Below are 12,429 nucleotides of genomic sequence, written 5' to 3'. Positions count from 1 at the left end.
CCAGCAACCGAGCCCAGGCTGGGCTGCGGAAGAGGAACTACGTGGTCGAGAGAGCAGGTCGGGGAGGAAGAAAGAGGGACCAGCCGAGAGAGCGGAAAGGCGTGCGAGGAGAAGGGCGGGGCGTGCGCTCGCCTGAGGCTCCCGCGCTCCCTCGCCGCGCCACCTTAAATGCCGGACCTCCTTAAGGGAGGGTGCTGGAGCCGCGCGCCAGGGGGCGGGGCCTCCTATGCAAATGGGCGGGGCGTGGGCGGGCGGGTCGCTGACCTGACGTCAGGCCGGCGGCCCGGGCAGTTGGCTCGGCGGCGGCGGAGCGGCAGGAGCGACGGCGTGAGAGGGGCTGCGCGGAGGGGCGCGGGGAGCGGCGGCGGCCGAGCCGGAGCAACATGGCGCCGGTGGGCGGGGGCGGGCGCCCGGGCGGCGGGCCGGCCCGAGGGCGCCTCCTCCTGGTGGCGCCGGTGCTGCTGGTGCTGCTGTGGGCGCGGGGGGCCCGCGGCCAGGGCGACCCCCAGCGGAGCGCGATCCTGGGCATGAGGCTGGCGAGCTGCAACAAATCGTGTGGGATAAACTCGGATGGCATCATCTTCGTGTCCGAGGGCAGCACGGTGAACCTGAGGCTGTACGGCCAGAGGCTGGGCTCCTTCTCCAGCAACCTGATCTCCTTCACCGAGGTGGACAACGCCGAGACCATCCACAACTCCACCAGCTGCCCCGAGCTCACCAAGGACCTGGTCGTCCAGAAGCTGGTCAACGTGAGCCGCGGGGACACGTCCGGGATGCTGGTGGTGCTCACTAAGTTCCTCCGGAGGAGCGAGAACATGAAGCTGTATGCGCTGTGCACCCGGGCCGGCGTGGACGGACCCTGGCAGAAGTGGACGGACAAGGACTCGCTGCTCTTCATGGTGGAGGAGGCTGGGAGGTTCCTGCCCCTCTGGCTGCACATCCTCCTCATTTTGGTGCTGATGGTGCTGTCGGGCATATTTTCTGGCCTCAATCTGGGGCTTATGGCCCTGGACCCCATGGAGCTGCGCATCGTGCAGAACTGTGGCACTCAGAAGGAGAGGCGCTATGCTCGCAAGATCGAGCCCATCCGACGCAAGGGCAACTACTTGCTCTGCTCCCTGCTCCTGGGAAACGTGCTGGTCAACACCTCCCTCACCATCCTTGTAGATAACCTCATCGGCTCTGGGCTGGTGGCCGTGGTCTTCTCCACCATTGGCATTGTCATCTTTGGGGAGATTGTGCCTCAGGCCCTGTGCTCCCGACATGGGCTGGCTGTGGGCGCCAACACCATCATTCTCACCAAATTCTTTATGCTACTCACCTTCCCCCTCAGTTTCCCCATCAGCAAGCTCCTGGACTTTTTCCTGGGTCAGGAGATCCGCACCGTTTACAATCGGGAGAAGCTGATGGAGATGTTGAAGGTGACGGAGCCCTATAATGACCTCGTGAAAGAGGAGCTGAACATGATCCAGGGTGCCCTGGAACTCCGGACCAAAACTGTGGAGGATATCATGACCCAGCTCCACGACTGCTTCATGATCCGGAGCGATGCCATCCTGGACTTCAACACCATGTCGGAGATTATGGAAAGCGGCTACACGCGCATCCCCGTGTATGAAGATGAGCAGTCCAACATCGTAGATATTCTCTACGTCAAAGACTTGGCCTTCGTGGACCCCGATGACTGCACCCCCCTCAAGACCATCACCCGCTTCTACAACCACCCGGTGCACTTCGTCTTCCACGATACCAAGCTGGATGCCATGCTGGAGGAGTTCAAGAAGGGTAAGGCCTGATGCAGCTCCCGCTTCACTCTTTGTGGTGTCGTGCGTATCCTTGCCTGGTTTGTGTCTGCTATCTTAGCGTTCCATTCGCGTGACTCTGTGTCCCTTTGCTCAGCACCTCCTATGCCTCTGAGGTGAACGGTACTCAGGGCAGCAGAAACAGTTCTTAAGCATCTGCTGTCTGCCAGGAGCTGTGCTTTGTGCTTCAGGTGAATCAAAGCAGAGCAAGACACACTCACCCACATGGGAGCCAGACAGAGGGAAGCTAATGCCTCAGAAGAGGCCAACACCAGGGCATGGAGATTAGGGCAAGGAACCGGCGCCAGCACGTCGCACTGGGGTCGGGTGGGGAAAGGGGTCGGGTGGGGAAGAGGCCGGGGAACTGGGAAAACCTTCACAGGGGAGGGAACATTTGAGGAGAGCCTTGAAAGGTGGGGAGACTTGGTACTTGAGGCAGAGGGAACACCTCGAGCAGAGAAGCTGAGTTGGGGAGCAAAGGATGTGCTTGTGGCCCAGCAGGTGGTCCTGTTCCTATGGGTACAGGCTCTGCTGATCACTGGTCAGTGGGGGAGAGACTGAGTCATCTGGGGCCTCAGGAAGAGCCTGAAAGTCAGGGCAGTCAGCCTGCTGGAAGCTTGGAGCTATGGAAGGTTTTGGAGCAGGGGAACAGTGTCACTGGAGCTCCTGGCCCACAGAAGCCGAATTGGGAGGGCTCTAGTTGGCTCCCCGCTCAGAATAATGCCAAGTAACGCTTTCGACTATTCAGCAGAAGCAAGCCGATTAAGTTTCGGTTATTGTTCTGTCTTTCCCAGGCGCCAAACATAAGCTTCCCTCCTGTGGTGTGCTGGGAATCTTCAGTGGGCCTTGCATTGCCTTGTGTTTTTTTCTCACACGGGTTCTTGGCCAATTTTCAGGTAGTTAGAGAGACACTCGGCGGGTTTACTCACCAGCCTCAGAGCTCAGGGCGCACACCCCTTTCCTTACTTCCAACAAAACTTTTCTCCTACCTCTGCCAGTCCGAAGCCTTCAGAGTGACAGTAAACAAACCAATTATGGAGTAAAACCCTCCTAGGCCAAAGGGAGAGAGGAGGCAGAAAGGGAAGCTCTCTATAAAGGAGTGGGGGAAGAGGGAGAGGGACCTTATCCTAAACCTGGGGACTTTGCTTTGTTTCCCGTAGGTGGAACTCCCTCTGGCTGAGGCCTTCTAGCTTCTAGCTGGGAGCAAGAGCCCAGACCCTTTTCAGTCATTTCTGGAACCGAGAGTGGAGGAAAGCTTGAACTGGCTTGGGTCAGTGGGTGATGGAGTGGGTTTGGGAGGAGCTGGCCTGGCAAGGATGCTGGGGTCAGGGTCAGGGCCAGGTACCTTCCCTTTTTCAGTTTGACAGACTGAATCTCAGCGTCAGAGCTGAGGAGGACTTGAGTGGGAGACAGCCCAGTAAGGTTCGTCTCACTGCAGAGGGACCGGTGGTGACGGCACAGCCTGGGGGGAGCTTCAGAGTCTGAACGGAAGAGCACTGAGGATTTGTGCCCCACCCCACCCTGCAGCCTCTAGGCCCAGAGGACCTCTCCCATGTTGCTTGGTCAGGAGCCGGGTTAGGACTCACCAGGGCAGCTTCCTCCTCACCACCTCGATGGTCTTTTGGACTGTTGCTGGTGACACACCCGACCAGCACGTTTGCATCATTCAGCCCGCATCTGGATCCAACCTGTATGGATTGGCTTGGTCAGGCTTCTTCCCACCCTGATCAGCAGGGTGGGAGCGTCCTGGGTCTTGGCAGGGCCACATTTGGACTCATCTTAAAAAAAAAAAAAAAAAAAAAAAAGTACCGTTTCCTGAAGCTGAGGAAACAGAGCTAGCATCTCTCAGGCCAGAGCGCTGCTGAGTGGGGCTCTGCAGATGCACATTTTAGTCCACTGGACTCTCCTCCTTAACAGGCTTGCAGCTTGAGACTGAGGCCTAGAGGGGGTGCTGGTAATTCCATGGAAACACAGGCACAGTCTGCCCTGCGCAGTGTGAGGCCCTGGAGATGCGAGTGTGATGGATGGTCACCCCGAGTGAACGTACCCGGGGTGTTACACCATCACTTCCTTGTTCCCAGTCTTACCTCGTTGCCATGCTGGGCTCCCCGCAGTGTGACCTCTGCCAGATCTTTCCATCTGGCATCTACCTTTTCAGTCTAAGGCCCTCCAGGACGCGGCAAACGCTTAGTGTACATCTGCAACTTAAAGGATTTTCTTTAAAAATCTGGTGTTTGGAAGGCTTCTTTTTTAGCTAAGAAAAACCAACAAGCCAGGTTAACACAGCCAGCATCGTCAGCAGCACCAAAATCGGGGCCAGGGTGCCTGCCTAGTCTAGCCAAGGGTCTTTTCTGTGCTTCAGGGGACCCTTTGGCACCTCCAAGTTGGGTGAGGGTCCTGAATTCTGCCAGAGTCTTTCCGCTGCGGGTGTAATCCTCTTTTAAGGTCATTTTATCTCCACCTTACCCACCAGCATTATAAGCTCCTTGAGGGTTGGGATCATGCCTTATTAGTGTTTTCTCCACTCAGTTGCTAGGGAAGAAATTAACAGTAAATGTTTGTTAAACAATGAATGAGTTACAAGCGAATGGCTCTCTCTGGCAAGCCCTGCTGGCCTTGCTGGCCTTGAGGACACTCCCACCCTAGAGCCTTTGCCCTCGCTGTTCCCTCAGGCTGGAATGTTCTTCCCAGACTTTGCATGGCTTACTCTCCCCTCCCTCAGGTCTGCTTCAACTTCATGTTCTCAGTGAGGCCTTCCTGTCACCCTAGTTAAAACTGTAACCCCCTTCCCACCCTGACCTTCCTGATCTACCCAGACCTACCCTGTGCTCATTTTTCTTTTTCTCATATCACTTTCTAACAACTGTACAATTTACGAGTTTACTTTGTTTTTTATTGTCTGTCTCCTCCCACTAGAATGTAAGTTCCAAAGGGCAGGGCTCTAAGTTCTGTTCACCAATATATCCCTGGCACGTAACATGGTTCTTGGCACATAGTAAGACCTCAATAAAAAGTCACTGAATGAACGAATGACCTGTCAGGTTTGAGAGAGAATTATCCACATTCCAGAAGTCTTAGAATTTTGACGAGCTGATAAGGGATAAAGAAAAATGGGTGTGTTGTGCTGTTATCCAGGGACTTGACATTTCCAGCTGCCCCAAGAAAGCCAGGAGGTGCTCCTGCAGTGACACATGTATCAGAGGTTCAGGTCAGGGACTGAGAAGCAGAGTGTGGAGTCTTGGTTCTCCTTCCCTGTGCCTCAGTTTCTCGGTGAATAAGCGGTCTTTGACCATCAAGAGCTGACATGGCTTCCCTCATTAGTGAGAGTCATGAATATGCTCCTACACACTTAGAGACCGGCTCAGAGTCATTGCAGGCCTGGGGGCGCTGAGCTTCGCCTAGGGACCAAAGCAACGAGGTGACAGCTTCCCAGCCGCTTCTGCCTTCCAACTCAAGGCAGCTGTCACCGTTTACTGAACCCCGTGCTATGTGCCAGACAGGATGCCTGGTGCTGCAGGCCCTCAGGAGTAAGACTCGCTAATTGGTGAGAGCTGTGAGGCCACTGAGAGGCTCCTGCAATTTGACCCTTGGTCCTTCCACTTAAACCTCGCCTAGAATGTTCGCAGTACTGGGCGTTTTGGTTGAGTTTGGCTACAGCTCAAAATCTTAAAACGAAGCTTCCCTGGGCTGCTCCTGGCCCTGCTGTGTTTTTCCTTCACCACAGTTGCTCCCCCAGACTCTGGAAGCACAGTAATGAATGAGCTCTCCACTTGAGAGTTCGGAAGCTCCGCCCCTCATTGAAACCCACCCTCCAGCTTCCGCTGTGCCCCTCCCTCCGCCTCCCTCCGGGGCATTCCTGCCCCTCCCAGGCATTCAGCTCTTCTTTAGTCTTTGGTCACTGACCCCTGGGGTAACCTTGCACCTATTACTGCTCCTCATAGACAGTTAGTGAGTTATACTTTGGAGGGAAAAAGCTAGAAATAATTTCATCGAAAACTCCTCCCATATTTCCAGCTATGTCACATCACATTTTCCCCACCTGCTTAATATTATTCCTGAAACAACTTTATACAGGCTGGAAAGAACACTGCATAATTTTTGCATTTGCTTTGGGTTCCTACCGTCTGGCGCACCTTAAGTATCTTATTTCCCTCCACCTGCTTGTTCTTTTCATTTGTTCAACAAACATCTAACTTTTGGAAGCCTGTGTGTCAGATGGTGTGCTAGCTACTGGGAGTCAGAGGACTAACACAGCCCTGTTCACAGCAGCCGCTGTCTGCCAGGGAGACAGGTAGGCACGGTGGGACCCGGGAAGGCCTAGGCCTCCAGACGCTTCTGCAGTCAGAATGACAGGGCCCAGTGATTACTACGGAGATGTTGGAGTCGGGGTGGGAAGTAGTTGTGAACATCTGAGGTTTTTGCCTGGGATTCAAGTTGATGATGTTGTCATTTGACGGGAGTGGGCAGAGGAGGGAGCAGAGCCAGTTTGGTGAGGGCGGAGGGAGGGGTGGTGCTAAATAATAACGGGTGTGACCCGTTATCAGACTTCTGTGCCCAGCACTGTGTGCACCGGAGCGTCTGGCGCTTCAACGAATGTCCGACCGCCTAGGTCTTCTGTTCAAACGCAGATGAGAACTCAGTGGGTTTGGGGTGCGGCCCAAGGGTCTGCCTTTCTGGCAAGCTCTCAGATGGTGCCCGTGCTGCTGGCCCTGGGCCACCCCAAGCAGCACGAGGGTGTAGTCCATCCAGGCAGGTACGCAGGGGAAGTGCCACGTGGGGCTCGGGAGTGAGGCGGGGACCCGGCTGAAAGGTTTGGGAGCCAACTGAGAGCAGGCAGAGCGTGTGAGGTGTGGAGAAGCCCGGCCGGCCCTGGCGAGATGAGAAAGAGCCACGCAGGCCTGGTTTGGGGAGCCTCCTGGGGAGGTCGCATAGGGCGAGTGCTGAGCCCAGCTGTGGGATGGGACAGTGGTCCCGAGGTTCTGGGAGAGGGCGGCCTCCAGAGTGGAGAGCGGAAGGCAGCGCTACACCTGATCTCGGACAGCTCCACCTGGAAACACTCTTGAACTGAGCTGGTGATCTGATCTCAAGAAGTTTCCCCGGGGGCAAGTGTATCTGAGTGAGTGACAGGAGCTGCCTGTCGGGGCAGAGATGCCAGCGGGGCAACTGACAAAGCACTGGCCAGCTTGCTGCTCACTTTCTCTTCAGTGCGGTGCATGTGCCGCCCGTGGGCCGGCTTCCGTAGGGGAGCCAGAGCTGAGAGCACCTCACCCATCTTCTATTTACAGATCTCTTCCTCAAGCTCTTATTTGTGTACTGGAAGGCTCTGCCTTACGGCCAGGCCCTAATAAGAGCTTCTTAGATCTTTACTTGTCAAAAGTCTTGTATTTCTAATCCAAAAGACCAGCTCTAGAGTTTTCCTGGACTCCTCTGGTCAGGGCAGGAGGTATTGGACAGATGTTTAATATCGAAAACAGTGCACAGAAACACAAAACCACACTTCTCCTGTGTCCTGCAGGAGAAGTGGATAAGGGGCAGGGGACCCTCCGGAAGCCGGAGCCTTGCTTGTCTTGTCGGTAGAAAGCTGACATTTCAGCTCTATCTTCGAGGGGGAATAGACACAGCACTTTCCATGTCTGTGTCTCTTGTTCTGGGAGCACTTGGACGAGACCACAGGGTGAGAAATGAGCTTCTCAGTGCTTGGTGCCAGCTATGGGGGAAACTGCTTCTGCATGTTGTGACCGCCGCTCAGCCCTTTCCAGAGGGGCTGGGAGGTGCCACCGCTGTGTGCCCGTCCCCCGAGGTAGTGCCGTCATGCCGATGAGCCAGGTAACTGAACAGCTGGGACATCCTTGAGGGAAGGGAGTGGTGCCTCGTGTGACGTTTTCCTGCCCGTCTGTCTCCTCGAGGGCAGGGGCCGCAAGCCTGTTTATCAGACACTCTCTAAGAGGGGAGTGTGCCTAGACGGGGAGGGTGGACCGGACCCTTCTGTCGCTGACTTGGTGATTGATTTTAGCGGAGTCCCCTGGTTCCTTCAGCCCAGCCTGCGGGGAGGGACAGCTTGCCTTGCCTGTCCTAGGGCTGGCTCTCTCTTTCTGCCTTCCTTTGGCCTTAGGGAGTTTTGAGCTTCTCAGCAGAACTTGCCAGGAGGATGTGAGGGTTATGGAATTTCCTAGAGGTGCCCAAGGTGGCCCTCAGCTAAGAGGACGGGGAGCAGCTTCCTGGTGCTGTTGCTGCCGTCTGATCCAGTGCCCTCCCCTTGTTCTCCGAGCCCCTCCATCTGCCATTGGGCACAGCTGCCCTATGACAGGCTGCTCTCCTGTCCTGAACCTCGGGTTACCCCTCTCATCACACCTGAGCGTCCCAGGACATCCAGCTGTAAAAGGCTTTGTGGCTACAGAAAGGACACCTGGCTCATTTCATAGACTGGATTCTGGACTACTTACTCTATTCCTGTCCCATTCATTATGGAATTTCTTTTCCTTAATGTTAATTAAAAAGACCTACATATCATTATCAGAGCCTTTGAAAACAGGCAAAAATCAAAACCAAACAATCCAGAAGCCAGTGACTTAGAAGCACTTTTAATATTTTAATTTACTTTGATAACTTTTTAGAAGTTTAATCTTTTTTTTTTTAAAGTTTAAAAAATCTTGTAACAAGACAACAGGCTCAAAATCATTTTCATTTTTACAGCCATGCTCTTCTCTCTCATTAGCTGCCCTTACGTGTTTTCACGTTGAAGTCACTGTCTATGTATAATTTTGTGCTCTGCTTTTCGGAACACAGTTTAGATCGGTTCTTCAGATTTCTCCTCTGATAAGAAGTGAAATCCCTTTTTACCCCTGGGATTCTTAGGAGGAGTGTCTAGGAGGATTTCCACAGACTGAGGGCTGGGCTTCGTTCTGTGGCTGACAAGGTGAGCCCAGAGGGCTGGGGTGTGCGGCCGCCAGCCTGTTTCGTTGGGGGTTAAACCTAGGATTGCTGGAGCATTCCCCAGAGGTTACAGCCAGAGTCTCTTCCCTGCTGCAGGGCCTATTTACCGTGACCTGGGCAGGGTTCTCGAAAGACTGGTTTCGCTGGGCTCTCTGGAACGCCTGGTCTCTGGCCAGCTGGCAGCCAGGAGCCTTGGTTGGAAGGAAGCCTTCCACCCCCACCCCCTGCCCCACCCCAGGCAGGCTCACTCCCACACCTACATCCACACCCACACACACCCACATCCACACACGACCCCACACCTACATCCACACCCACACACACCCACGTCCACACACACACACACACACACACACACACACACGACCCCACACCTGCATCCACACCCACACACACCCACGTCCACACACGCACACACACGACCCCACACCTACATCCACACCCACAAACACCCACGTCCACACACACACACGACCCCACACCTACATCTACACCCACACACATCCACGTCCACACACTCACACGACTCCACACCTACATCCACACCCACACACACCTATGTCCACACACGCACACACATACATGCACACATATATCCACACCCACAAACACCCACGTCCACACACGCACACACACGACCCCACACCTACATCCACACCCACACACACCCACGTCCACACACTCACACGACTCCACACCTACATCCACACCCACACACACCTATGTCCACACACGCACACACATACATGCACACATATATCCACACCCACAAACACCCACGTCCACACACGCACACACACGACCCCACACCTACATCCACACCCACACACACCCACGTCCACACACTCACACGACTCCACACCTACATCCACACCCACACACACCTATGTCCACACACGCACACACATACATGCACACATACGCACCCACCTACCCACTCACACACAGGCAGGCTCACTCCCACACCTGCATCCACACCCACAAACACCCACGTCCACACACTCACACACACAACCCCACACCTACATCCACACCCACACAAACCCACGTCCACACATGACCCCACACCTACATCCACACCCACACACCTACATCCACACCCACACACACCCACGTCCACACACGCACACACATACATGCACACATACATACCCACCTACCCACTCACACACAGGCAGGCTCAATCCCACACACACTCAGGCATCGTTTTACACACTCTTACCCACACCCACCGGCAGACAGACACACACATTTATCCACTCCAGGCAGGCGCTCCCTCTCCCTCCCTCCCTCTCTCTCTTCCTCTCTCTCTCTCTCTCACACACACACACACACACACACACACACACACGCACGCACATATGCACCATCACCTAGAGTCCTGCTTTAAATGTACGTCCGTCTCTCATCAAACTTTCTCAAGAGTAAGTTTAAAAAGGGAGCAAACGCTTGTGCAGTGGAGTTTATTTTGTAAAAGGCTTAAAATAGTGACTGACTTTTGGGCTCAGAGAAATTTCTCTTTGGTGGCTGGTGATTTGGTCATCCACATGAATGACAGCACCCAACCCGGAGGTTGTGGGGAGAACAGAATGAGGTAGGGCACGTACAGGGCTCAGCTCAGCGCCTGGCACCGTGTTGTCGTGCAATAAATGTCAGCTGTTTTAAAAATTACTGTTACTACTATCCAAAAGGTACCCCCGTTGGTGTTGACACCCACTTGGGCCACGGTGGTTCTTACATACTGGCTTGGGTGGCAGCTGCCCCACTGTCTGGGCGTGGTGTCTTTCTTGGAATTATGAATACATTGAGGTCAAAAGAGCCTGGTATATAATTGCACGCTAATTCAGATGGCATCTTATCTGGACCCTAGCGTGTATGTTAAGGGTAACAGAAGCCAGAACTTAAGAAAAAAAATGTCCGGAAGAGTAACTTAAAACTGAGGAGATGCTCCTCATTCAGTTATTTGTTTCCCGCAAATTGGGAAAAGTTCAGGCAGCCGTCCTGATGGCCAGCGCCTTTGTGGTCTCACTGCAGAAGTACAGTCTGGGGGTCACTGCTCTGGGGAGATGTCTGGGAAAGGAGCGTGGCCACATTTACCAGCTGCACCCCTGTGTGGGTTCTTTCATCTCGGGATCCACCAGTCACCTGTCCTCCCTGGTGCCCCAGTTAGGGAGGCAAGAGGCTGTGATAGAAAAGCAGCAGGGGGCTTCCCTGGTGGCGCAGCGGTTGAGAGTCTGCCTGCCAGTGCAGGGAACACGGGTTCGAGCCCTGGTCTGGGAGGATCCCACATGCCACGGAGCAACTAGGCCCGTGAGCCACAATTACTGAGCCTGCGCGTCTGGAGCCTGTGCTCCGCAACGAGAGAGGCCGCGATAGTGAAGAGGCCCGCGCACTGCGATGAAGAGTGGCCCCCGCTTGCCGCAACTGGAGAGAGCCCTCGCACAGAAACGAAGACCCAACACAGCCATAAGTAAATAAATAAATAAATAAAATTAAAAAAAAAAAAAAAAAGCAGCAGGAACAAGAGGGGGATCCAAGGGACTGAGGCTCCCTAAGAGGCCCCGTCTCCCCAGAAATGCCCCAGACCCAAGCTCTGGAAGAGGGTAGAGCAGGGATCGTTAAAGAAGGAAGAAGTGCCTTCATGAATGGTTAGCCTTTGTTGAATACTGAATTAATCCTCCAAGCGCTGTAGACAGGGAACTGAGGCTCAGAGAGGCTGAGAATCTTTCTTCCTCAGCCACATGACAACTAAGTGGCCACCCCAGGCTGCTCCCCTCCACGGGCCAAGCCCTTGACTGCTGTTCTGTGTCACTTCTCAGGGGGGGTTGTAGGTACTGAGAAAGAGACCAGAAGATTGGGCTATTCCAGTAACCCCAGGCTAGAAAATTTACTGTCAGTTCTACATCTTAAAAAATTGAGATATAATTGACAGATTACATTATATCAGTTTCAGGTATAAAACAAAATGATTTGCTGTATGTATATGTTGTGAAGCGGTCATTGCGGTAAGTCTAGTTAACATTCATCACCACACATAGTTACAAAAATTTTTTTCTTGTGATGAGAACTTTTAAGGTCTACTCTCTTAGCAACTTTCAAATAGACAGTACCTATTATTTATTAACTATTAACTATAGTGCTCATGCTGTACATTACATCCCCAGGACTTATTTATCTCCCGCCCCCCCCCCCAACCAACCCACCCCCCATTTTAAGGACTTATAACTGGAAATTTGTACCTTTTGACCACCTTCACCTGTTTTGCCCAACCTCTCACTTTGGGCAACCATCTAGATTTATTTTATTTTTTATTTTTTTTAATTTATTTATTTTATTTATTTATTTTTGGCTGCATTGGGTCTTCGTTGCTGTGCGTGGGCTTTCTCTAGTTGCGGCGAGCGGGGGCTACTCTTCGTTGTGGTGCGTGGGCTTCTCATTGCGGTGGCTTCTCGTGTTGCAGAGCACGGGCTCTAGGAGCGTGGATTTCAGTAGTTGTGGTACGCAGGCTCAGTAGTTGTGGCTCGCGGGCTCTAGAGCGCCGGCTCAGTAGTTGTGGCACACGGGCTTAGTTGCTCCGCGGCATGTGGGACCTTCCAGGACCAGGGCTTGAACCTGTGTCCACTGCATTGGCAGGCGGATTCTTAACCACTGCACCACCAGGGAAGCTCCTAGATTTGTTTTAAAGTAAACTTTC

At 53.7% G+C, this 12,429-nt stretch overlaps 1 protein-coding gene across 3 annotated transcripts in view; it reads left to right on the top strand.

The window, feature by feature from the left end:
* Positions 1-291: 291 nt before the first annotated feature.
* The window catches only part of CNNM4 (cyclin and CBS domain divalent metal cation transport mediator 4), a 38,278-nt gene continuing 26,140 nt past the window's right edge, over positions 292-12,429 (top strand). For all 3 annotated transcript variants that reach the window (XM_082357115.1, XM_082357114.1, XM_082357113.1), the window contains exon 1: positions 292-1,785. In XM_082357115.1, the coding sequence (XP_082213241.1) occupies positions 384-1,785 (1,402 nt within the window). In that variant the 5' untranslated portion in view covers positions 292-383. The remainder of the gene's footprint in view (positions 1,786-12,429) is intronic.

This window comes from Balaenoptera borealis, assembly GCF_965194805.1.
Source record: "Balaenoptera borealis genome assembly, chromosome: 15".
Lineage (NCBI taxonomy): Eukaryota > Metazoa > Chordata > Mammalia > Artiodactyla > Balaenopteridae > Balaenoptera > Balaenoptera borealis.
Note: the sequence above shows the minus strand (reverse complement) of the source record. Positions and strands in the feature narration are given on the sequence as shown.